The 26,970-nt window shown below is 37.1% G+C and overlaps 1 protein-coding gene across 2 annotated transcripts in view; it reads left to right on the top strand.

The window, feature by feature from the left end:
- Positions 1–956: 956 nt before the first annotated feature.
- Positions 957–26,970, top strand: part of LSAMP (limbic system associated membrane protein) — a gene marked incomplete at both ends in the record, with an annotated part of 2,089,443 nt that continues 2,063,429 nt past the window's right edge. For both annotated transcript variants that reach the window (XM_080918681.1, XM_080918680.1), the window contains one exon: positions 957–1,023. In XM_080918681.1, the coding sequence (XP_080774807.1) occupies positions 957–1,023 (67 nt within the window). The remainder of the gene's footprint in view (positions 1,024–26,970) is intronic.

Below are 26,970 nucleotides of genomic sequence, written 5' to 3'. Positions count from 1 at the left end.
TTTTTTCTGAGTATTTAGAAGAAGGAGAGTTGGGTAGGTTTTCATGTTGGAGTTTTCTCTCAAAAAAAAAAAAAATCAAACTTCAAATTAGGGTGATTAGAGCAAGAAGACAGAGGATATAAACAAGAGAGATCAAGACGAGGTTCTCTGAGCTATGATAGCTAAGGTCAGCCACATCAGAACTGTTTTGACCCTAGTGTTTCAAAATCACATACAGAGAATTGGAAATGCTGTGTAATATAGCATGACATTGGATAGGATGAGGCTTTAAATGGCCACTGGAATCTCAAGGTGGAGGTCACTGTGACTTTTGGAGGAGGCTTTCAAACAATCCTTGGGCTAAGAAAGGAGAGGGCAGAGAGAAAGGGAACCATGGAATAAGAAGATGCACGAACCGTGAGATCCAAGGTGTTTCTCCTGCGAAGGGAAAAGTCAAATGTACGGGGCGACAAGGTCAAGTCAAGGTCTTAAGAAGACAAGGGCTTTTCACCTGTGTTTTCTGAGATGAAAGGGGACATTGGCTGCATTGGACCGACCTCCCTCACACAAGCAAATCCAGGGCCGCGGCGCTGCCAGGCTGTGCGCACTAGATGGCAGTAGCGGGGCCCTTTCGACTGGGCTCCAGGTCCTATAAGGCGCTTGCTTGTTTAAGTACAGTCTCATTTAGTTGGAGCTGCAGGGGAGTAAGGGAGAGGAGGGTAGGAAAGAAGAGAGCGGGAGAGCTCTAGGAAAAAAGAGGGCTCTCTGTGCTGACACCAGGCTCGGACTGTGAGCATCCTTCAGGACCCGGGCTCGCGCTCTTGGAGAAGAGAACGAGGCTCTGCTGGGATTCGCCAGAGACTGTTCCGTCCGCGTCGCTGGAGCTGGGAGAGCCCTGAGGGAAACCAAGGGAAGCGAGGAGCGCGTTTTACTAGAGAGAGCAGGAGTGAGGAGAGACGACTGGATCGCTTGGCGACATGAGGACCTACTGGCTGCACAGCGTCTGGGTGCTGGGGTTCTTCCTGTCCCTCTTCTCATTGCAAGGTAGGGGGAGCCTGTGGCGACCCCGCGCGGCCCCTCCTGCCGCCGCTGGGTCCGGGATGTTCGATGGGGTCACCAGAGCTTTGGGTTTACACAGAATCCGGCTTATTGACAAGTCCGTTGATGCGTTTCTACCCGCGGTGCTGTAGTCCAGGCTAAGTCCCGAGGCGAGCGGGAGCCTGCAGACTTGCTGCAATATCCATGCTGGTAGCGGCGGATTCAGAGCTGGCCTGTGCGGACTGGGGGCAGAGAGGCGCGTGTGAGGGTCTGGATGCTAGTGTGTGTGTGTGTGTGTGTGTGTTGTGTGTGTGAGTGTGTGTGTGTGTGTGTGTGTGTGTGTGTGTGTGTGTGTGTGTGTGTGTTGCTGGTGAAGCTGGTGGTGCTGGTGGGAGGCAGTGACAGGAACGCTGGGGTTGCTCCTCTGTAAACTCCAAGTGCTGCCTTGGTATTTGCTGTCCCCGCGTCCAAGGTGCTGATACCTTTGCATTTCTGCTCTTCCAGGAGGAAACTGGCATTAACTTTAGGAGGCTGCTGGGTAGCTGCTTTCCACCTGACACTTGCATCTCCAGACAGAACAACTCCTACAAAATTATTCTGCCCCTAGATGTGGGAAGGGTGAGGGTGGAGGAGAGAAGGAAATGTCGGTCTGAGAGAGAGAGAGAGAGAGAGAGAGAGAGAGAGAGAGAGAGAGAGAGAGAGAGAGAGAGAGAGAGAGAGAGAGAATGAATTTGCATTTGATAATTATTCGTAGATTAATAACTACTGGCTCCGAATGGCCAGAATGTTTCATACTTGGGGGTTTGAATAGCTAGTACTGGGTTTTTACTTTGAAAATGTCTTCGTTCTGTGCTGGGGTTCGGGGGGTTGTGAAGTGAATTTACAAAGGTTATAAATGCAAACACATACATACTCTTTGCATCTGACTCAAGGCTGAGAATCCAGAGCCTTCATATATATTCAACAGTATAAAAAATCTTTCCAAAATAAGAGTTCATTGTTGTGTTTTGGCTTCCCCCTTTTCACCATTCCCACCGGCCAGAGGAGCCTTATACAATTATCTGTTGAGAGTCTGTTTTTTCACTCTGTCGTTGATAGTTCCTCTATCCTTTTCCCTTCATGTGCAGGCATCCTGCTATGGTTAGGACCTGTACCACTTCCATGTTCCTTAATACTGAAATGCAAGGCATTCTCTCTCTCTCTCTCTCTCTCTCTCTCTCTCTCTCTTCTCTCTCTCTCTCTCTCTCTCTCTCTCTCTCTCTCTCTCTCACACACACACACACACACACACACACACACACACACACACACACACAGAGAGAGAGAGAGAGAGAGAGAGAGAGAGAGAGAGAGAGAGAGAGAGAGAGAGACTCATGAATCCTCACCATGAAATGACCAGACTGGCAAATCTTCCCTTGATTTTCTTCTGACAGCTGGTTGCTAATGTTACATTTGTTGGTTTCATTTTTCATTGCTAGGGGATATTTTGGGTAGCTATACAGCCTTCTTGCCAAAGCAAATGAGAATAGACTCCTGGCTGTTTACTTGTTGAAGCATTACAAGTAAATAAATACAATGTCAAAGTTCTTTTTTGAAATACATACAGAGTGACAGCTGGAACTCACCCATGGCACAATTAGGAGTTGCAGCTTCTATAAAACTTGGTCTTAGAACTCACTGACCCCTTTCTTTTCAAAATTGTTAGGTCTTATGAACATAGTTCTCTGACTAGACATGCCCGCATGGAAAATAATATCCAACCCATCTTTGGAACCCTATTGCCTTTTCTTTCCCTCTCAACGCTGTCAGTACTTTCTCTGTGATTTCTGATGCCCTAGTTCAGCCTTTTATTTATTTTTATACTGAGATGTTAACAAAAATCTAATGGTATTATGTCAGTTTGTGGGGGTCATCTTTTTCTTTCTTCTGTTTAGCTATAAACTTAGCACTCGAGATAAAGTAGTAAGTCACTTGATGTTTCTCTTAAGTTTGAACAAAGCTATGGAATATTCTTCCCACAGCCATAAAATTTCATGAGTGAAGGACAGAGTAAAATGCTGAGCTGATGTTAGATGGCACTTATGAAGGATAGGGGTGGGTCAGATAGAATGTGGGACCAGAACTTTACATTCAAAAAGAGCTTCCCACCCAAAGGACCCAGCCCTGCAGTCCTCTTCAGTAAGACCATTGCTGCCTATGCTGAGAATTTGTTAAGGCATGGTAGCTTTATCTGTGCAAAGTAGTTTTATGTTTGTGAGTGTTTTTGTTTTCCTGAGAATATCATTTCCAGAGAAGAAGTTTCCAAGGGTCATTAAACAGAGCACATTGACTTCTGGAAAACGGACCCAGTCCTCAAGCACTAAAATCCCCTGAAGGGTGGTGAATAACAGGTAGTTGTACCTTTGAATAATAGGCTCTATAGGGCAAGAAGGTCATGCTGCCAGATGGGAATGAGAAAATGATGCTCACAACAATTACTCTCATACACAATCTTTCTTCTATATCCTTAGAAATTCTAGAAAGGCTGTCAAATGAAATGCCCTATGCCTTCACCCCAGTGTGAGTGATTGGAGGTGTACCACACACACACTTACATGCATGCACACAAACATACACATATACACTCATGTACTTACATACACATATCTTTATGCACACACACATGCACATACACACAGGTACATAATACACATGCAAGCACACACACATGCACACACACAGAGGCAGGATGTCAGAATGTGTGGCTCTTTTAAATCAGCTCCATCTGCTGTTTCTTATGATTACCTCCACAGATTCACAGATGAATGCTGTTATTGGTGTGCGTTTTCTATTAGATTCTATTTGTTCAGAATGTTGAGCATGTCTTACCCTATGTGTTTCTGAAGTATAGGGATATTTACTGCTTAATTTGGATTAGCCCCAGGAGACAGCCTACAAAGTTAGGTTATTACTCTGTAGCCATAGGCAGATCTGACATAGATTGCTAAGGTCTCAGTAATAGCCACATTCTGGTTCACACTGCTCATGATAGGATCATTATAACGATTTTGAAATGAGTTACTTATATGTTTGTCAAAACATATTTACAGATGAGTAAATTTTTAAAAACATGCTTTTCTCATGATTTTCTAAATATTCCCTGGTACTTTCACAAAGTTGACAATCATTATCTACCCAACATCCTTCTGATATTGGAAGGGATAATTTCTAACATAGTAGCCTGTTGCATTTTACTTGATATTCTGAAAACCATGTGCATTATATTAATGACACCTAGTTTGAAAAGTGTCTAAGACCATCAAAGGAAATCCTAGAAATCTGAAATTGTTCAGATTTCTTCACATGTACCTGTAATCTTAAGGAAACAAAAAGAAACAATTCAACTGAGACATTTTGTCTTATTTTGGTTTTCTGCTTTGTTTGTTTTGTTCTGTTGTGTTTTGAATGCAGATAAAACTCAAATAACCAACAAAGCCCACCCTATTTAGGACAGTGCATTTTGTGCTTGATTTATTTTGGGGATCCCTGTTTCATTGGCTGAGATTTGGCTGGGTCTCCTTGTCATCTGGCAATTGTTCCTTCTTTTTCTTGCTCCAGATTCAAAGCCAAAGAGCAGCCAGTGCTGTGCTCTGAGGTTGGCACTGTTCTCCATTTGGCATCTGGAATGGCAATAGCTGTGTGCCCTTTGAGGACTGTAGAGGAGATGAACTCCACTTGGCCCACCCACCCCCATCTTTGGTTCATCTGGGCATGAAGGTCCCCTTGGCTCCTGCCTAAAGCCAGATTTGGATTGTTAGTAGCCAGTACAAGAGGGAAGCATGCTTTCACTGAATTGTAGACAGTACAGACTACCCTCAGGGGACTCTCACACCAGCTGCTCAGTGCGGGGCTGCAGACAGGCCCAGAATGTGAGCCCTTCTTACAGACACTAGTAGTAACCTTCATGGCTATCTTCCTTGTGACTTGCTCTTGGTCAGGTTAGTTACCATACTTGCATCCAGTGTAATTCCAGCAAAGATGAATTGGTGAAGTCCTTTAGGATTGCTTCTTCAGACAAGAAATTGCATGATATCTTAATGGTATGGGCTAGATAAAATATTGAAGGAACTTAAGCAATTGAGAAGGTGATGTAGAGATAAATTACTATCTAGAGATGCAACTTCCTCCTAGATGTAGATATTAATAATGACTACAGAGCTTGTAAGTCTTTAGTTCAAAACAAAATTCATTTTTTCTGTTACATTTGCCTTTTAAGAAAATGTGTTACTATTACTTAAAATAATACATTCACATTCAGAAAAGTTCCACCATTTTCACAGAGGGTTGTTTTCTATCTAGTTTTTGGTAGCAGAAGAGACCTTGTCATAAATTTAGTGATGATCATTAATTACAAATGATTCATAGCTCAAATTATTACCATGAGTGTTGAAAATTGAGTGTCATTTAAAAGTAATTTATTAATATCCAAAGATACAGAATAGCATGGAATAAAGCAATTGTCTATAATACCTTAAGAATTTTTTCATCTGATAAATGTTAACACCAGGGGTCTGTTGTGGTTCATTTCATATAGTTCTGGTCAGATCTTGAAGCTACACTTTCCATAAAGTATGTTTTCTCATCAAAATATTTTTATTTTTTTGCCTACATAGTATATTTTCTGCACTATACATTTATCCAAAATGGAATAAGGGCATTAATAAATGAATATTTTCTTATGTTATAACTGATCTTCCAAAATGATTCCTTCATTGTTCATGAAATCTGGTGCTGTTTTTATCCTTTAGCATTTGAAAATATCTGACTATCGTCATGAACAGCATTAGTCTAAACCTTAAGTAGCAAATATGATTACACAGAAAGGCCATGGGATAATGTTAGAATATGCTTGTTTGCTTTGAAGTGCTGCCTGGTAAAATAGTGGTAAAGTCTCATGTGAGCCCCAGTTTTCTGATAAGTTCAGGGAAATATAACTTGCCTCATGTCTGGATACATGGTTTGCATATTATAAAACACTATTTGCTTCTGAATAGAACATAATGAGTTAAATTAAAGGGATTTATCTTGCTTTTTGCAACAGTCTGAACAGAATTTACCTGCATCCACATCTATTTTTTTCTCCTCCTCCATCATTTTATTTTTCCGACTTTCTCTGGACTTGGGTGAGAGCCATATTGAACTCCTAGTGCTAATTTAATGCTGAGGAGAGATACAGTATTGATATGGGGTTACATAAGCTGCTTTGTTTTCTTGCTCTGCTAAAAGAGCTGAGGCCAAAATAAATGGAAAATACATGTCCACTTTTAATTCCATGCTAACCACCTTTGTTTCCATTTCCCATAAGCCTTTGACAATCCCACTTAATATTTTAGCTTGCACTACTGAGAAACTGCTGAAGGAAGGAAGAACTGTTAGGGGATCTAGATTTCAATTAACTTTGCTTCTGTGGCTATGTTACTCTGTGTGAATCACTGTTGTTTAGTAAATGAAACTGAGATTCTCCAAGATTAATAAATCTTGCTGAGGTGGCAGTACACCAGAACTATGATGCTCAGATAACTTCCAAACAGTCCCTTCTCTGAAATCCCTCCTTTCTCATTTTGGTAGGAATTAAGGTCATCCCAAAAATAAATGGACAATTATATGCTAGCATTGTTGACATGAATAAATTATGATAGTCTTTCACTGCAGTAACAATAATACTAAGGGGAATCTCTTTGGATGTCATATATAAGGCCACATTCTAGTCCTATTTCAGGTGTTTGATTGAGTACATTTAAATTACCAATGTAAATTAGTTTTTTAATCGAATTAATGAGGAAGCACAGATAATTCACATGCTTGTGGTATTTAATGTAGATGCCTACCTCTCTCCTTCTCGCCCACACCCCCTCTTTCCCCCTCCCTTCTCTCTACTTTAGAAGGTAATGTGTCTGTTACAGTGGACAGAAAGCTATAAAGAGCTTCTGGTAGTAAATAGCACACACCTAGAAAGAAATCCTTATTAGCTGCCCTGGCATGGAGTTTTGGGTGCTTTGGTTGGGTTGTGACTGATCTGGAAAATGCCTGTCAAGGCCATCTTTCTGCTCACTACCCTCTGTCTGCATAGGAAAAGCAAGAAACTGCCTAATGCTGCTTTTACCTAAAGTGCTAGGGCAAGATGTATCCTAGTGAACTAACCTAAGCTTGTGCTAGCTTATCAGATGCAGGCTGAAAGTTTATCCCACTAAGGACGATGGTTTTGTCACTGAAATTTTAATTTCCTATCTTTCCCATTAGGCAGTGATGTGGTTTGTGCTGAGGAGGAAGGAGAGGGGGCATTCTGTGGGCTTAAAGTTATTTTTGTGTTTATGATGTGAGCCATATGAAAAATAGGTAGTTATGTCATTTGGTTTGGTTATAAACAGAGTACATATTACAGAAAAGTAGCTGGAAATGCAAAAAAAATAACTAATATACTTCCTTTTTCTTCTGGCTCTTTTCCTTCCTTCTATAAATATTTATAAATCCTTAAGTCTCTCACAAACACTCTCACAAACCTCATAGCAAGAGAGACAGGCCCTCAGAAGATAATAAATGAATTACCATTATAGTGTAAAATGATGTAGGGGAGGCTAAAGTATCATGCCTATATACCTCAGGTAGACCTAACTAAGGCTGTAGAGTTAAGAAAGTATTCCTTTAGTAAGCTGATGCACAATTAGAGTTTAAACGATAAGCCAGATTTGGATATGTAGATATGTAACATTGACAGAGTTATAACAGCCAAAGGAAGCTCAACAAGGCTTCAGTGTAAAACAGAGACCACCACATCCCAAATGTCAAAGGATTAGAAGGAGGGGAAATCCAAACAAGAAGGAAATGACAGAAGAGAAAAACTGGAAAAGTGTGGAATTACTAGTTCTGGAAAACACAGAGGAGCAGTCGTGACTCCCTGTGGCTTCTTACAAGGTCAAAGCCTACAGACAGGCATAGCAGGTTAGAGAAGGGCTGTGCCTCCTGAATTCTGAGTTTCTACAAGAGAGCTCAAGTTGCCATGTAGGGAAAGGAGAAGCTTGCTGTGAGGAGCCTGCTCGAGGCTTTTATTAGATAAGGATGATGGGTTTGGGAACTCAGACAAGGCTTGAAGCTGTTGTAACAGGCTGAATGCATTGGCAGAATTGAGGTAGAAGCCTCAGAATATGTCTGAGAGATCTCAAACACAGCAGGTTGTAAAGGGGAGTCAAGTTTACAGCTGAAAATGGCTCTGTGTGGGTATTTTCCATTACCTAACTCCTGCCTTAGCCCAAGAGTTTAGGTCATATGTGGGTACTGTACTTCCTTACAATAGCTGAGGACAGAGATGGATAAAGCAAGTTAAAGCATTGAGACTGAAGCCCTGGCCCCTATCTCTAGATTCAGGCCCTTTCTTTTGATCTAGTCTTCCTAATGTAACCAATAGTTGAAATGTGGGCAGCTTACAGAATTAAATGGAAGAAACATCTCTGACTCTCCAACTATGTGGCCTTGGGCAAGACATTCACTGATTGTGGAAATAATCTGTAAGGTGCCTTTGAGTTCCAAAAATTAGACGAGCCTATGATTTTATTCTGACTGGGGAGAAGTCTAGACTTAATTAACAAAGCAATGGAATTAAATAGTATTCTAAAAGCAATGCACATTTATTAGATTCAAGTATGTACAGAAAATAATTCTTGCAAATCTCTTCAAGGAAAATACATCTTCCTGACATTTTTTGGCATGGCCAAATTAAAAATGAACTGATTATTTTGCCTGTAATTATTGGTAGCATTATGTATTTGTAATCAAGTCACCCAAAGCACACCATCAGCTTGGTTTATACCTGGTTTGTGTAATGATTTATACAAGGGGACAGTAAGTTCACTCAATAAAAATTTGGGAGAGGTCAATATTCTTAGTTTTTCTATTATCAATAGATAAAAGATGATAAATTTTAGCATAGGCTGATTAGGAAAGTAATTTGAGAGAAAATGAATGAAGACACATGGAACTAATTCTGGTGGAAGGACAGGTGGCCAAAGAGAAGAAAAGAACAAAAGGGGTGAATATTCTGTTTTTGTAGCTGTGGTACTGACTCTGGCCTGCATGGAGTTAAGGACTTCTGTTGGTAAGGATTGCCAAAGAAGCTTCCAGAAACAGAGTGAACCTTGGATGCCAGACTGAACCGTTTGTTCTTCATCCTTAAAGAATAAAGGGCCTTTGATTAGCACAGGAAGGAAGTGACATGAAGGAAATGCAGAGCCTGCAGGACAAATTTGGTGCCCAGAGACCATTTGCATAGAGAATATGGGCACAAATTTAGCTGGGGCCTGCTGGCTTTCTTCTCTCTCTCTCTCTCTCTCTCTCTCTCTCTCTCTCTCTCTCTCTCTCTCTCTCTCTCTCTCTCTCTCTCTCTCTCTCTCTCTCCCTTTCTTCTCTTCCTTCTTTCTGTCTTTCTTCTTTTCTTTTCCTTTCTTTCTTTCGTTCTTTTTTCATTCCTTTCATTTATTCTTTCTTTCTTTGTTCCCTTTTCAAATTTATAGATGATGAAGTAACATTTTTCACATAAAACTTGCAAATATGTGAAGAACAACTATAATTTTATTGTTTGTAAAGACTTCATTATTTTTATGTCTGAATATTTTTTTTCTGAAACACATGTGTGTCTCATGTGTCCAGAGGGCAGAAGTGGGTAACCTATCCCATGACGTGGGAGTTATGCATGATTATAATGCACCATGTAGGTGTAGGAAATTGAACTCAGGTCTTCTAATGAGCAGCCAGTGCTAACTGTGGAGCCATTTCATCTCTTCAGCCTCAAGTGTATAGATCTAGAAGCTCATAAAATTGGATGGATACAGTGTTATCCTGTCCCCTTTTGGATACAGAGACGTATTTAGGTTTTCTGTGTGATGATATTCACACACAGATCCCATGTATGTTTTAGATATGGAACTTAATGAGGTGATAGAGAGTTAATGGGAGTGTGAACAAGTGCATGTGGATAAGATGTAGAACATAGTGTATGATAAGTAGGTGCAGCAAGGCAGGCTTTCCTCGATTCCTGGATTCCCGACATAGACCATCTGCTTAGCTCTGCTCTTGTATAATATATGGTGAGAAAATATTGTTAAATAAACCTTGGCAACATTGAAGAAACTTTGAATTACTTCCTATTGCCTTCAGAAGCAGTGCTCATGTTTTTTTTTACATTCTTAGAATGAGTGAGTGAAGTTACAGTTTTCTCTGACGTGCCTTAAAAAACTGGCTTATTTCTTCAGAAATTCCATTATAAATTAATGTGCTCATTGTAGAAGATTGGGAATATACCAAAAAATATGAGAAAGCAATGAAAAAATTAAACAATATTAAATATCAGAGAAACTGTATTAATTAGTAATTGTGTTATACAATATCCCCAGCTTTGTTTCAATCAGAGGCACATTTAAGTTAACAAGCTGGGATTGTAGTTCCCATATATCTTTTGATTTCTTATTTTCCTTGAATAGTATATTATTAATATTTTGTTATTAAATATTTAATAACCCATCTCCTAATGGTTATATAGCAGCCAGTACCATAATTTATTCATCAATACTCTGTTCTTGAAAAAAAAAACAAAAAAACAAAAACAAAAAAAAGCCCTTTGGTCAGTGCTTTTGTTTTTAAAAAAGGAAGGCATTACATTTAATTTGGTCTTGTTTTGTGACCATAATAACATTTTCAGTATTAGAAAAGGAACTATAAGGATTATGTTTTTTTGTTGGGTGATACTCTCTTGTTACAGAGTCCACAATCTTTTCATAAGTACATATGGGTTCACAGCAACATGTTCTATGAAATGTGCACATGCACACCCACACACACTACACTACATACATTGGAAGCCCAGAAAAACTCTGAGGAAGCAAGAGCTAAGGTTATTGAGCAACTGCAAGGGAAGCACAACAGTATAGGGAGATCACTGCAATTATTAGTTATTGGTATTACCTGTCATTGCTGCTAACTTATTTCATTGAATCCTTTTCTCAGTTAAATCTGTTTATCTATTTTTTTAATTTTTCCTCCTTTATTTATTACTTCTGCTTGTCAATGTGCATAACCACAAGTGTCTTGGAAGCCTGTGGAGGGTAGGGAACAATTTGCTAAAGCTTATTTTCTCCTTCCGTTCGATGGGTTCCAGTGAGCAAACTTTGGGGGTCAGACGTAGTAGCAGCTGTCTTTATGTCTTGTGGCATTTCTCCAAAGCCCCAGTGTATTTGTGAACAGACTTTCAAAGCTTCTTAGTAGTGGGTTTTTTTTTTTTTTTTTTTTTCTTCTTTCCTGCTCTGTGATATCTCTTCCTCACTGAACCTTTTCTGCCTTTGCTCAAACATCATTTGTCTAATGTTTTTTGCTAGCACTTGACTTTATAGTGAAAGGGACATTCACCTGGCTTTTGTAAATGGGCAGTTGTGGGGAAAAAAATCTCTCAGGGAAATTTCAAATTGTTTAGAACTGTGGCAGTTTGAAAGCACATCTGCATTGATCTACTAAGCCTAGGTCTCACCTCTGTGTTACTTTTAGAGTTTGTAGATGGACACTGTTTAGCCAAGGTGAATCATCTGCATGCCCTTGTCCATTTGATTTCAGAGATCAGACACTTGACATCCTTACACTGGACTGTCCCTTAAAATATGAAACAAGTTATGGCCTTCAGACAGACTATGGTAAACTTTCTAGGCTTTGGGCTTTCCCCTTCGACTCTGGCTGGATGTGTAGTTTCCTTCCCTCAATCCTGTTCATTGCATGGTTCCCTACCCAGACCTTTCTTTCCTTTGACCAGACCCTAGGAATGTCTCCTGGGCTTTCTCAATCACCTTGCATGCCACTTCTCATTTTCTGTTTTGTTTGTTTCTCTGTTTTTTTATACTAGTGTTGCCAAGGTGCCATTGTTTCCTCCTCTAAATTTAAGTAACAAAACACTCTGATGGATTCCAGTGGCTTCTTTCTCCCACTAGGATGTAGGGCTCTGGTTGTGTTACATGGAATGTCAGCTGTGTTCACATCTACTAAGGTGTTTTCCGGATACAGTCTTTCCCAACACTATTTTTCAGTTCACCCAGCATCTTTCTAAGACATCAGTAAGAGAGAGTTACATTTTAAACTCATCTTTTAAAAAATATTTTCAATCCTAGATTTTACTTTTCTCTTAGTTTAATTAATCATAAAGTCTTTGATTATTAATATATACTTGACTTTGAGTTTAATAAAATTAGTTTTGTTATCATAATATGTCTCCCAGTTGAGAACCTTAAATTATTTAGAAGTAGAATATCTAACCACAAATATCCCCTAAAATTAATGTGTTCATTACTTCAAATACCCATATTTTATCTTGTTTCTTATTTCAAAGGCTGACTTTCTGCTTGTTAGTTATTATTCAAACACTCATGGACACATTTAGAATATATATAATTGTCTTTATTCTTGTTGCTCTGTTCTTTCTATGTTTAGAATTATTGACCCCTCAGAAAATGTATACAGAACTCTAATTGAGTTTACAACAATTATTTCTCTACATTGAGGCAGAACAAGTCACAGTGTCTTTTTATTATACCCAAAGTAAGCATCGTCTATGGCAGACCTTGAAAATTCCGACTCCATCTTGGGCTGGATCACACCTTATTAGTGAAACTCACTTATCATTGTGATTTAATTACATCATGTACAGAGAAGACACTAGAAAAGATTTTTTTAAAAACCCACACATTTGTAATACTTCATTTTCTGGTTCATTTGGGATTGTCTAAGACTCTGCTTACATTTTCTATCATGGTTTTGTATGTCTAAGTTTGGCAAACTTTACCTCTGACTCCATAGTCAGGTACTTTCAGTGACTTTACTAATTGGTGGGATACAGGGAAGCATGCCATTAAACATTCTATAACATAGAGTCTTGTGTGTAAAAATCTCTGCACTTGTTTCAATCTGACATCTTCCAGGGATGTAGGTGGCACTGTTCCCGGGATGAATGAGAAGAGAATCTGACTTTTTAATGAAATTCATTTCCGCATGGCACTGTAAGGAAGCAATTATATTGATAATTGATAGTATGTTTTCTGTATTATTCTCATGTTTAGGATATTATTGATGATTTTAATCACAGGTGAGGGATATTTCTGATATTTCCTAAGTTTCTTCTGCAGAATCAGACACTCCCAAAGCAGAAACAGTTAATAAGTTTCATATAAGCATAGTATCAGAGATGATGATTTTGACTTTAATTTAAGCCATATTCTCATAGATTCAGTGACTTAGTCTGGGTTTTGAAACAGAGTTAATTGATGCATTATGAGAAGAATTGGAGTGAGAGTTATTGAACTATATGTCCCAACTGAATCTCTAATCAGTGTGTGTTTCTCCACACATTGATTTTGAGGGGCAGTGGTTCCAAATTCTTTCTTCTTTAAATTCATCAGGTGTTCCTTCTGATTTATTGTGTACATACATGTGTTTCAGGAGCTAACTACCTTGTTGAGTACACAGAGCACATTCTACCCCCATGCTTTGTGACTATCCCAAGAACAACCATATCTAAGAATCCTAAACACGGCCATTTCAAAAACTTATTAATCTTTAACTTTTTACCTTCCAAATGTCCACTGACTCCAACCAGGTAGAAAAGTCAGGTTGGATAGCAGCTTATTAACTGGATTAAAAAGTATTTTATGTACTTTCAAAGTCAGAGCTGTTTACCCTAATCACACTTCCTTGGGTCTTCATTCCTACATTTAGGGATTTCTAATTTAATATTTCTTCATTAATTACAAATTTTTTCTTGTCCATATTTTTTAGTTATTTTTTTGGTTAGTCATGCAGATAAGTCTACCTCCCCAAAGTCTCAGCTTTCCAGTTTTTTTTTAAATAGAGAAATGTATATAAAAATTATTTCTCACACAAACTGGGAGATCAGAATGTGCGTTTTAGCATATGAGAGGATCTATTAACCTTTTGTTTGACTTCTATTTCAAAGTATGCTCTCCATTTTCCATTTGTCAAAGATGTTAAGCATGGTCTCTCCATATTGGCCTTTGAAAATCAGCAAAGGATTCTAATGAAATTCTAGTCTCCTCAGAGTGTGTTCACTGGGAGTGAAATGAGACATGGATATTTGCTTCATGATATCTGAACATCATGGAGGCTGAGATCAAGCAAAAGGGTCTAGTCATTTGAAAATTATGCCAATACCACACAGTATTTTAAACTAATTACCATATCCATTCCTTTTATGCTTACTAGCACATGGGCAAAGAAACTGGAATAGAAATGAGCTTGTTACACAGACAACAATGAATTAATCTGGCTTTTGAACATGGCTCCTGGGCCCACATGTGTAACCATTACATGATACTCTTCCTTAATAAAGAAGATGATTTACATAGATGTAAGTTTATAAGAAAAAAATGATTGCTTACTCATTTTTAAATAAACCTTTACCTGTATATTAATCATCACTAATGAGGGTCCAAAGGGCCATTGGCATTTCTATATTTTCATTCATGGATCTAAGTGACCTTTGTACCTTTTAAAATCAACATATATTTAGTAATGATTCTGGCTTAAATAAAGGCCATTAAATTTAGAACTGGTTGCTGCTGAGGAGCTGGCAGAGGTGACAGTGGTGATGGCAGTGCCTGTTAATGTTGGTATGACATGGCTAGGAATTCCCAGAAGATGAAATAGGCACATTCACCAAGCAAAACTCTGGAGAGGTAGCTTTTTAATACTAAGGCTTTGTTCTGTAAGTGCAGCAAGAAGAATATTTGGCATTGCGTGTGAGAGAGAACTCAACACACATATATCTTTTGAGTAAATAGGATCCGTGTCCCAGGCAACATTCAGTCTGGAATTTTCCATCCATAGTAAGAAGTCATTTTCAGATAATATTATGAAAAAAAAAAATTTCCCCTTTGAAATATTTACTAGAGTAAAGAAGGCAATACCAAATGTATATTTCTTGGACAATATTTAGTTTAGAGTTGATTCAATATACTCTATGGGCTATATTAAAAATTTTCAAAAGTGACAAAATTAGTGTAGTCTCCAAGTTTGTATATTAATACCTACATGTTCTATGGGATATAATTTGTCTGATGTTGCTTACTATAAAGGGTACAAAAATTATTAGTTGAAAATATTCAGAGCATCTTATGTATTTAGGAGATCTCATAAATAACTGTCGTTTTATACAGTATCTATGTATTAGCATTTCCCTTTTGAATTTACAGTTTGTGATCCTTTTACCTTGAAGATGTTACAAACCAGAAGTTTCTATTAATTCAGCTAAAGAGACTGACTGATGTGTAACCTTTCCTTGCCTTTCCAAATAGAGATATGCTTGGTTGTTTACAACACTGTCAATGTTTATTCAATTCTGCTGCTTAGATTTCACATCTTCCAAGCCTCTGCCTTAAAAAGCTTTCCTTTCCAAGATTCATGTAAACAAGACTTGCCTGTCACTCAGCCCCAGACACACACACACACACACACACACACACACATATACACACACACACACAACCACCTGAAAAAAGACAACTAAAACAATCTACTCTCTACTTCAGTATTTGAAGTCTGGCTTCAGTGGATCTTTGAAGGCTGATTTTATCCCCCTGGCTGCACAAATCCCACTTCACTTCATCTTATATTATCTGCAGAAATCTTGCTGCCAGTCAGGTTCCACACATGCCCCTACATTTTAAGCTACAGAGTCTAGGGAAGCATGCCCTTCAGGGTGGCTTTACAATCTTGCCAAGTACAAGAAGGATTGAGTAGTTACAATGGGGCTGTCATGTGAACTTGGTAACATCTGGAAGGTAAAGTTGTAGTATGCAAGACAAGTGTTATTCTTTTGACTGATTGATAGAAGCATATCTCCCCCTACCCCCTGTGTGTGTGTGTGTGTGTGTGTGTGTGTGTGTGTGTGTGTGTGTGTGTGTGTGTGTTTTATATGTGTGCATGTATGCATGTATTCCTGGGTGCTTTCAAGAACTTAGACCAGAAAAGGGTACTGAGCTCCTGAAAGATGAAGTACAGGCGTTTTTCAGGATGATGGATTTGTTACATGATGCTTGGGTCTGAGTTCTGGTCCTCATCACTCTTCAACATGTGCTATAGTCCCACTTAATTTGTGTTATGCTTTGACTGGTTTCTGTTTGAGACTTGACTGTCTGTTTCTCTTTAAGCTACAGTGAGACTATTTCTATCCTTGTGCTTAAATATTAAGATGACATTGTGTTTTTTATTCATTCTTGCAGACCTAGACAGTGTCTTACAAATTTGTTACTTTTTAAAAACTCAACTTTGCACCACTTCTCATATTTATCCAGTCTTCCCATTCTGTAAAGCAGATGTGAATTACATATAAAATTAGATTTTCTGTATTCTGTCAGAATACAGATACTGGGTTTTATTTTTTTTTTTGAAAATTTTGATTAAAAAGTATCCTTTCATTTACTATAAACCATGTAGGTACTACTGGATCCTGTGCGTCTCTTTGCCTCTGTGTGAAGTACATTGATAAGTTTAGGGTGGAGTATATATTCACAAGCAAACAGGAACAAAAGTTATCATAAATTGGTACTTCTTTTACATTCCACATTTCTTGCTTGATATCTTGGTACTCTTTAGATGATACACCTGATATAGTGTTTCTCACATTAGGAATTTGAGTGATAGGTAATACTCATGGCAGCAAACTACCCTTTAATGAAATACCAGAGTTGAAAATAGTTGCAGTGTGTATCTTACAGTACAGGATATGTATCTGAAAGCACAAAGGAGTTTTAGGCCAATAGACTAGTTGAAATCCTCAGGATCCTTCAGACCTCAAGATGGTTATGTTGATGATTATTTTAGCCCATACCTGACTTAAAACTCTGCATGGCACATAACTCAAACAGCACGGGGGGTGGAAGCTCTGTACTGTGCTGCATCATGGAAGCAAGTTACATCATGTCTGATCACTTTCCACTGGGTAGAAATGGAATGGTGTGAGCTTATTTCAAATCTCAGAACATTTGGAACCTTGGTGTAGGGTAAAACATATAATGATAAATACAAGTCTCTTTGACAATGCCCTCTGCTTTGGACATAAATCTGGTGTTCTTAGGTGAGAATTTTATTTGTATGATTGTTTTCTATATGTGTTTATACTGGCATTGTATATGTGCTTATGGTAGTGGTAAATATTTAAAAATAGAAAAAGTCATCATGCAACAGTGCCTCCACACAGATCTAGGGTATCCTTCTCTTCCTCCATCTTCCTCCTCCTTCTCTTCTCCCTATCTCTGGTGCATTTCAAAAATCTGCACCTGTCCTCCTTTTCTACTATCTAATCCTGAGCCTTGCCTTATCTTTTACCTGTCCTCAGCTGCATATAGACATCAATCTACAGGTTTATATTGTGATGCAAGTCCATAAACATAAGTGACATTCTGTTACTGACCCAATAGATGTATTTTGCAAGTGAATGGAGGCATTGAGCAGAATGTCTTCATTAGAATGCAACCACCAAGCCAGTTGTTGATTTTATATGCATTTTAATTTGGACCCCAAGACACTTGCATTTCTGATACTTACTGGATGTAACTTATATATGTTACTATATAACTTTAAATCAATTTTCAGTCATCAGGTATAAGATCTATAAAAATAAATGACAGTTTTTTTAAAGGAGAAAAACTTGTGCAGCACTTGGGAGACTCATTGAATTTTGTGCTCCTCAAGAAAAAATATATGGCCAATGAACCAATTTTTCTTTAAAAATGATATGAAGTTAGTCTAGGCAATTTCAATGACCTCTTCCAGTATTAAACTACCCAAATGAACATTTTTTACAAGATGAGTCACCAAATATTTTCTCAGTGACAAAGCTGTCTAAGATATTTGAGTAAATGCTTGATGGAACACTGGATAGATCCTTAAGAATCAGTAGGTATATGTGAAGAAACATTAACAAATTATTATTAATCAAGGCAGCCTAAATAGATTTATAAATAAAAACCAATGAGTTAATATAAAATTATATATAAACTGAAGTTTATTATGGAAAATCTTGGAGTAGTGATTTTGTTTTTCTTCATAATTTTCATATTTCCATTTTCAACTGCAAATCATTAACAACATAAGTCACCATTGTTAGGGAAGTAGAAAGCTATTGTTATTTTATTTAGAATGTTATTAAATAAAATATTTATTTAGCAAACTTTAGAGTGCATCCCTCTCCCTTTAAAAAATATCTACTCTACACTAAGTTAAATGAGGAATGCTTAAGTGCATCTGTGGTTGTTTTACCTGCATCCATGATGGAGAAAGTTTGGAGAAGGCACACAGGATTTGCAAGGCTTCATATTGTGTCACAAATTCTGCTTTTTATGATTGTTGATATGTTTTCAGAAGAATTTATAACTGCAATTGTAAACTGAATGGCTATTGATTAAATTTTAGTTTTAAAAACTGATTGATATATAAAGCTTCATAAATCCTTTTAGAAGAGGATGTGTATAAATTAAAAACCAATTATAGCAAAGGCTTATAAAACACTCTAGTTCCAGTTCCATGTGGACTGGACTTTTGTGTTCTATGGATGTGATCTTTTTTCTTCTTATACCAAATTCCTGCCAAAGAATCAAATACTAATCTTAAAATTTGTTTTAATTGCTATTGATTGATTTATATACAATATCTTTTTATGAAATGAGAGTATAAATTTTTTAAATGAGTAATATTGAAAAATAAAAGAGAACATAAATGAACTATTTTAGGGTAGCGGAAAAAATTGCCAGTTATCTATAACCTCTGTTCTTGATGCTAATAAGCCTTCTACCTTCGAAGACACTAAATATCTGGGATCTAAATAGTGACACCTATTAGTAACAATGGTTTCTTTTATCTTCTAAGCAATCTGATTGATAAATCTCCAGGAATCCTACAAAATTGGACCCTTAATTGACCAAATAAATGGCTGTCTCTCTTTTAAAGTATAAACTGAAAGGTGAGTTTTCTCCCATGAGGCAAGGCATAACTTAGGAAAGATCTAATGCTGCGACTCCACTTGTCACATTACGGTGTCCTTAAAATCTCTCCAAAAGCCATCTACCAACAGTAGAACAAAGTGGTTCTTCTAAAACCTACATCTTTCTTCAAATGATACATCTCAATTTCATCATCACCCTCGCTTTAGAAACATTCCTGAAACCACATTTATTTTTTATAGAGTTTTAAGTAACAATTGAAGACCATCTATATAGGGAGTACTCTTTTCAAGCAATGTGGCAGCAGAGAAGGCGGTTAGAGAATGTGTTCTGAAACTTTTCTGTGTAATTGCCTTGCAAATACTGAGAGGACCTATATAATGTTTGAAGGCAATCTGTAAAATGCCAATAATAAGTGTAGCATGGCTATATATCTTGTCTATACTTTAAGTACTAAACATACTAGAAATTATGATTCATATGCAATGGCAATATGAGAATTTACATACTTCAAATAAAAACAATTTAAATTCATTTTAAAAAACCAATTCAATTACAATTAAGTAACTGGGTAATATTTTCACGAAAATCCATTAAATCATATTCTTTCATTAAAATAGTTTATACATTTTTAATACAAATGAAAAACAGAACGAAAGAGATAATAAAATAGCAGCAGAAACTAATTAACTGGAAACAAAAAGAGAGTTTATAAAATCTTTGGATAAAAATCAGTCCAATAAGCAAATGTCTTGCAATTTCAATAAAAATGAAAAAAATAAAGCTTGCAAAATTAGCAAATGATAAAGGGGCCATGACTACTGATAGTAAGACTTAGAACCATGTAAAAGTACCACACAGAAGCCCATTTTTGCATACTAAAAATTCTAATAAGTTGTATGAGCTATTTGGGGAAATTATAATTATAAAAATTCATTTACAGATTAAGTGAATGAATGTTAGGAAAAGTGAAAATAAAGTACCAAAGAATTACTTCTTATAGGGCTTTTTTCTCTGTGCTTAGAAAGAGTCAAGTTTAAATGCTAAGATAAATTTAATTCTTATGTTAACATTTTTTAGGAAAAATATCAAAGGAAAAAAGGAACTTTCATTCCCTTATTATGAAGCTGTATAACCACAGTGTTTACTCCTCATACAAAGAGAAAAAAATGTACTCTTTGCTATATACAGATCTAGAGGTACTGGGTTGAGAGTGTACTGGCAGTTTCCCTGGAATGTGGAGTAGAAGAAAAAATTTTGATAAGGTGTTGTATAAATGACACAGGGTTAAATTAGAGTCAAGAAATGCATTAGATTCAAGAAATAAATTACAGAGTCTTAAGGAGAAGGGTAGATTTAAAAAAAAAATTGTTTCCTATTGTGTACAAAGCCCCAGCTTCAGTCCTAAGCTACAAACAAGACAAACAGTTAAGTGAATACCTTACCACATGAGGACTATCGTTAATAAAATATATTCTTGAAAATCACTAAAATAGTATTATGAACACATAAATGATAAATATGTGAGGAAATATACATGTGCCCACTCTACACTTTATACTTTTCAGATCATTATACTGACAGTATAAATAAAATAAAACATACATATATAAACCTTCAAAAGAAAACAAAATAAATCAAATAATTCATCAGTTGATATCTCAGATATATTTAACTGTAAAATGAATCTATTGCAGGAATACATAGCTTAACATGAAATCTTTTCTTATTCCTATTATTCCTCAAAGAATAAAATTGTTTCCATCTTTATTTATTGTGTATACTTATATGTGTATATATCTATAAGTGTGTTCATACCACAAGCATGTGTGGATATAAGAGAGCAAGTAGTGAGTATTGGTTCTCTATGCCTACCATTTGAGAGTAGGAATCAAAAATCAGGCTTGGCTGTGGACACTTTTCCATGTAGAGTTATCTTACAGGCACAGAAGATTAATATATTTTAAAAGGTTATAATTAAAAAACATTCATTTTGATAATAAAATATCCCCGCACAGACAAATGAGTAAAATACCTCAATATTATGTATATTTAAGTGCCATTAAAGAGCAGAAAACTATGTCTAGGTAATGTATATTATGAAATATATAGATTGGCAATAATATGAATCTTATTCTCACCTTAATAAATAAAGTTGAACAATCTTACAAAATTCCCAGCATAAAGTAGTGCTTATCTTTTGGTATCCTGGCTCACCTACTGATTTCAGGGTCATTGATTATTGTTCACTGTAGTAAGAGGCAAATTCCTTAACTCTTCTGTCCCATTGTCTCAATGTGTGTAATATATAAAAGACATGTGTCTTCCTGTGATGCTTCTCTGTAGCCATGTAGTCTATGCAGACTTTTGATATTCTTTGATCCGATTCTATCAGTAAATTGACAGGCAGAAGGAACCTTAACTAATCATATAGAAATCTCACTGTAATCCTACCCCTTTGCTTGGGATCAGAGTGTATGCTAGCTCACCCTGCTTTTCTACCACATGGCATGGGAGTGGACCTGCTGCTAGTGAATTTCTGAGGGTGTAAGGTATTTACTGGGTTGTTTTGAGGGTTGCAGCATGAGAACGAGGAAGGATGGCATCTAGAGGAATTTTAGGAAATGTATAGAAGACCTCCATACTAACTAATTTGCCCATGACATCACTAATGAGAACTGCACTGGTGGGAGAAAAGGGACTAGAGAAGTGATGTCAGAGTTATCTCCTTTGAAAAATAGTCCTCAAGATGTGGAATGTAAAGAATTGCATTAAGTATATGATCCGGTTTTCACAAGAAGGCACCCTTTCCACCTACTCAGTAATACTCCCTTGTTAGGTCTATGTGAAGACGCTGTCATTTCAGCTATCAGGGAGGAAAAAGTGTAACTATGGTATGTTTCTTTGTTCTTGTTTTTTTTTTTTCCTTTCATTTCACAATCCTGAGGTCACTAAACACAGTAAAAATTCATATAAGCAGAACAATCCATAGAATCCTCTCTTTCTAAAGAAGGTAAATTAGTCCTAGCCACACTCTCAACAGGAATAATACTACTGGATTTTTCCTAAGCTTGACAAATTTCCCATTATCTTTTGTAATGCTTGATCCCACCTTCCAGACCAAGGAACAATGGATAATAAATTTTCTTTTGTCATCTCTTCAGAACACAAGTTGATACTTAAGAGTATTATTATCAACAGTATCACTATCCTTATTATTATTACTATTTTTACTACTACTACTAACTAGTACTAGTACTGCTACTTGTAGTAGTAGTGGTGGTGGCAATTTTCAAAATTCATTACCATTTTCTTACTATCCTGAAATTTGGTGTTGAGAAATATGTTCCATGGTGAAGATGTGATCCATTTAGTTTCTTAGAGTTGAACTGGAGCAACATGCTTATAAAGTAAGTTAGAAATTATAACTAAACTGCATTTGTATATGATAATGGCCACAATTTCTAGTTGTACTTTACAATGTGTGCATACTTTACTCAATTCTCTAAAGAAGTACTGTCAGATAGAAGCTTTTCCTCCTCCAGGACATTCAATCCTTCCTCCTCATTCTTCCATAGAGGTCCCTGATCTTCTCCAGTGTTGGGCTGTGGTTACATTCATCTGTCTCAATCAGATGCTAGGTCGAGTCTCTGAGAAAGCTGCTTTGCTAGGCTCTTGTCTGCAAGCACACTAATGTCGGGGATTAGTGCCTGTCTACCCATGGGTGGGTCTCAGGATGGGCCAATCGCTTACCAGCCATTACTTTACTCTCTGCTTCATATTTGTCCCTGTATTTCTTTGGGATCAATTTTGGGTCAAAAGCTTTGTTCGATGGTTGGTGTATCCCACAGGAAGGACAACAGTACCAACTAACCTGGACTCGTGCAAGCTCTATGAGACTGAGCCACCAATCAAACAATACCCAAGGGCTGGTCCAAGATCCTCAACACAAGTAACCAGAAGTCTGCCTTGTCTGTTGTGTGTGAGAGGATGAGCCTAATCCTGCAGAGACTTGATCCACCATAGTGTAGGGATGTAGGGAACCCTCTTACAGGCTAAGAGGAAGTGGGCGAAGAAATTCTGTGAGGGGGACCAAGAAGGAGGCAGCATTTGGAATGTAAATATATAAGTAAATAACCAAGTAAATAAATAAATAAATAAATAAATAAATAAAGTAAGTAAGTAAGTAAGTAAGTAAGTAAGTAAGTAAGTACATAAGTACATTTTTTAAAGAAGTTGAATTCCCGATCATTTTTAACATGGTGTCTCCCACAACGTTTCTCTTTGGCTAGATTTCCTAAAGGCTCAGAACTGAATTATTTCCAGGCTGCTGTCAACCGAGTTGACTGTGCAGCCTGACTTGAGTTCCATGCTCTCCTGCATATCTTAGCAGTGTGATTGCTCCTTGAGCAGGATGATTGGCATAGAGCAATCCCTCAATGAGTACAACCACGACCTGTGGATGCATTTACCATCTGTCGGACAGAGATAGTACTTCAGGATACCAGAATGTATTTATTAACTTCTGCAAAGCTCTTTCTTGATTTCCCAAGATGGTTACTAGAAATATTGAATAAAATTGGTCTCTAGGTAGGGCTCTATCTATTTCACAACAACAGGATATGTTTTCTTTAGGAATGTACACTCTGTTGAAATAAAGATTTAAGCAGGAATTGACAATATAATTTCAGCATAAAGATGGGGGTCTTCAGATACCACACTTAATTTTTACTTCCATTAAAACTAAGCCAAAAAATAATTTTGTGGTATCAGAATTAAATGATATTTTATGGTTGTTAAAATATTATAAATGAAGCGTGTGTGTGTATGTGTGTGTGTGAGTGTATGTGTGTGTGTGTGTGTGTGTGTGTGTTGTCTTCAACTTGGGGACATGCTGTCAGTTTGTGAAAAACAATCTATAGTCTGGGCAGCAGCCTGGGTTGTTTAGTGCTCATGGCACTCCTTTGGCCAACAGCTACATTAGATGTAGCCCAATCCTACTAATGGAATCCCTTTCCTTTCCCTTTTGATTCTCCATTCTTATCCAATGTCCACAAATATTTATTATATTTTTTCTTTTTTAACAAGGTTGATCTGTCCCATGGAGCATAGAGAAGTTAAGCTGAGCTGGTACCAAACTGATGCCTTCACCTCTCTATGCATATGTCATTGGTACATGAAGGCACTCTGCACAGTCCCAATAAAAATACAGGAACACCAACTCAGTTAAAAACCCTTTATGTACAATGGTTATTGCCTAAAAGATACAGCAATATATAGGGCAATGGGAATATAGAGTTTGTTGGAATAACCAACCAATATCTAATTTGAATTAAAGCCCACACAATGAAATGAAACCCATACTAACACTTTTTTTTTGTGACCTAGATCTGAGACTAGCTAATGCATACGCCTAGGGCAAGCAAACAAATGCAACTGTTCAAAAATATAAGGTAGCAACATGACTCCTATTGACATTCTTCTATACTAGTAGATTAGTGTCTCACATAGTCATCAACAATGAAGCTTTTTTTCTGCAGCAGATGGAAACAAATATCCTTCCACACAGGGCTCAGAGAGATCTGAAGAAGAGGAGGCAAACAGACTGTGAGAGCCAGATGGTATGAAAGAGAACAAAGCCCTCTAAATAAATATGATAAAGGCTCATATGAACTTGAGGAGGCTGCAGAAGTATGCACAGGGTCTTCAGAAGTTTGCCCAAGTCCTCTACTCTACATTTTGGCTTCCAGTCCAGTGTTTTAATGGAATGCCTCAATATGTGAGCCAGTAGGTATCTGAGTTTTGTGCCTTCTCTTAGGTTCTTTTCTTTCTCTTTATTTGTTTTGTCCAATTATGGTGTGTTAGTTTCTGTTTAAAATAAATAATAAAGTAATTATTATCCTTTTGAAGCATGATTGTTTTCCAACAAGGTTAAAAAAAAGTGAGTGGATCTAGATGGGAGAGGAAGAGGATGGGAAGTAAGAGGAGCGGAGAAAGGGTAACCCTTAATCTGGATATATTATGTGAAGAAAAAAAAATCTCTCTGTTTTCAATAAAAGGGAAAATTGTACTGTACAAGATATCACTCAAAATGTCTATATTAGCCTTAGAATGGAGTATAAGAATTTTCAAAAGCTACCATATCTATTATTTTTGAAAACAGTGGATAATAAAAAATAAAACCATGTTAGAAGACCTTACATTCTACCTTTTCTATTTGAAACATCCTAACAGAGCAATTCCCCAGTTTTTGTTTGTATCTTCCCCATGGTTGCTACAGATGAAAAGTACTGGTCAAGGATTTCCTTTAAAGCAGCACTTCCTCATTGTCTGTACTCTTTCAGGGGAGTCTTTATGTCTGTGTCTTTAAATGTCTGATATTAGTGAAGGTTGTAAAATATGTCAATCTAAAGCAAGCTTGAGGACTTTGTATTAAAATTCAGAATTTAACATGACCAAGGAGATGCTGCTTTGGTGAATATCTGTGCACATTATCAATGCATTTTAAGATTTATTTTCAAAGAGTAGATTGTATAGGCATTTTTTTCTGACATTTCAAAGAATTTTAAGTAGCTGCTTCTCAATTTTATGTAGCCTGAAGGATATGATTGCAATACAGCTAACTCAGACATAACTGCCTAGAGCTAATGCAGATAGTTCCTGGGATCATCAACTATAAAACCATGGAAAGGTGTGAATTCATAGTACCTTGATGGGGTAGCAAACGCATCCACCATGGAAGTTTGAATTGAGCAGGTGTGTGCATGGCTGTGTTGCACATGGAATGAAGATACAGAGGTAGACTTTACTATTAGTAATTACGAGGATGCTTCTAATTTGAAGGCTGGGATGCAATGACCAAGGGGGCTGCATAGATGGAATACCTTAGTATAAGCTCTCCTGTGGTGATGAAGCTGCCCCAACTTTTCTACACATTAGGAATGTCTAGACAAAAGCTACAAAGTATGAGAGTGCAGTGCTCTTTTTTTTTTCTTTTTATTTATTGGATATTTCCTTTATTTACATTTCAAATGTTATCTGATTATCCAGTTTCCCCTCCAGAAACACCCTGATTCCTCTCTCATCCTGCCTATATGAAGGTGCTCCTCCACCCACCCAACCACTTGCCTCCCTGCCCTAGCTTCCTGCTACACTGTGATATTGATCCTTTACAGGACCAAGTGCCTCTCTTCTCATTAATGACTGACAAAGATCATTGGTATATGTGGCTGGAGCCATTGGTCTCTTCGATTGGTGGTTTGATCTCTGGGAACTCTGGAAGTTCTGGTTGGTTGATATTGTTGTTCTTCCTATGGGGTTCTTACAGATTAATTGGACAGCTGATATAAAAAAATTGATTCTTGGTGTTATCAAATTTTACCTAGATTCATATAATACAAAGATTATAGCAAATGCCAAAGAGAATGAGGAGATAATTATTCCTATAACACTTAGAAAAGTGTTCTTTCTTGGTGGTTTTGGAAGGCCAGTGTAGTTTGGAAATATGAATAGTAAACTTGGATTCTCTTGGGTTGCATTCCTACCCACATAATGTGAAGCCCATTCTTAAATTCCAGACTCTAATTTACATATCATCAGTTGTGAAACACTGGGCAAGTACTTAGAATTCCTAATTAAGCATTCAAATCCAGGATGTCTACAACCTATAACAATGAAGGTTCTATTATAAATGATAAAAGTAAAAAAATAAAATAAACAAATGTTAGAAGTCTTCCCAATTGCCCAGAGACTTCCCAAGTGAAGGTGAGCTACTTTATCGCTCACAGATAGGCCCACTTATGTTTATAGCTAGTTTTAGGGAAATCCTAAAGGTAAGTATAGCTCTCCTCAACATAAAGTTGTCTACATACAGATACATTTTATCAGTATCATTTGGATCCCATGTTGGGAACTCAGAATAATTGTACTTTTTAAT

Source organism: Micromys minutus, assembly GCF_963924665.1.
Source record: "Micromys minutus genome assembly, chromosome: 7".
Lineage (NCBI taxonomy): Eukaryota > Metazoa > Chordata > Mammalia > Rodentia > Muridae > Micromys > Micromys minutus.
This window is presented reverse-complemented; position numbering and strand designations above follow the sequence as displayed.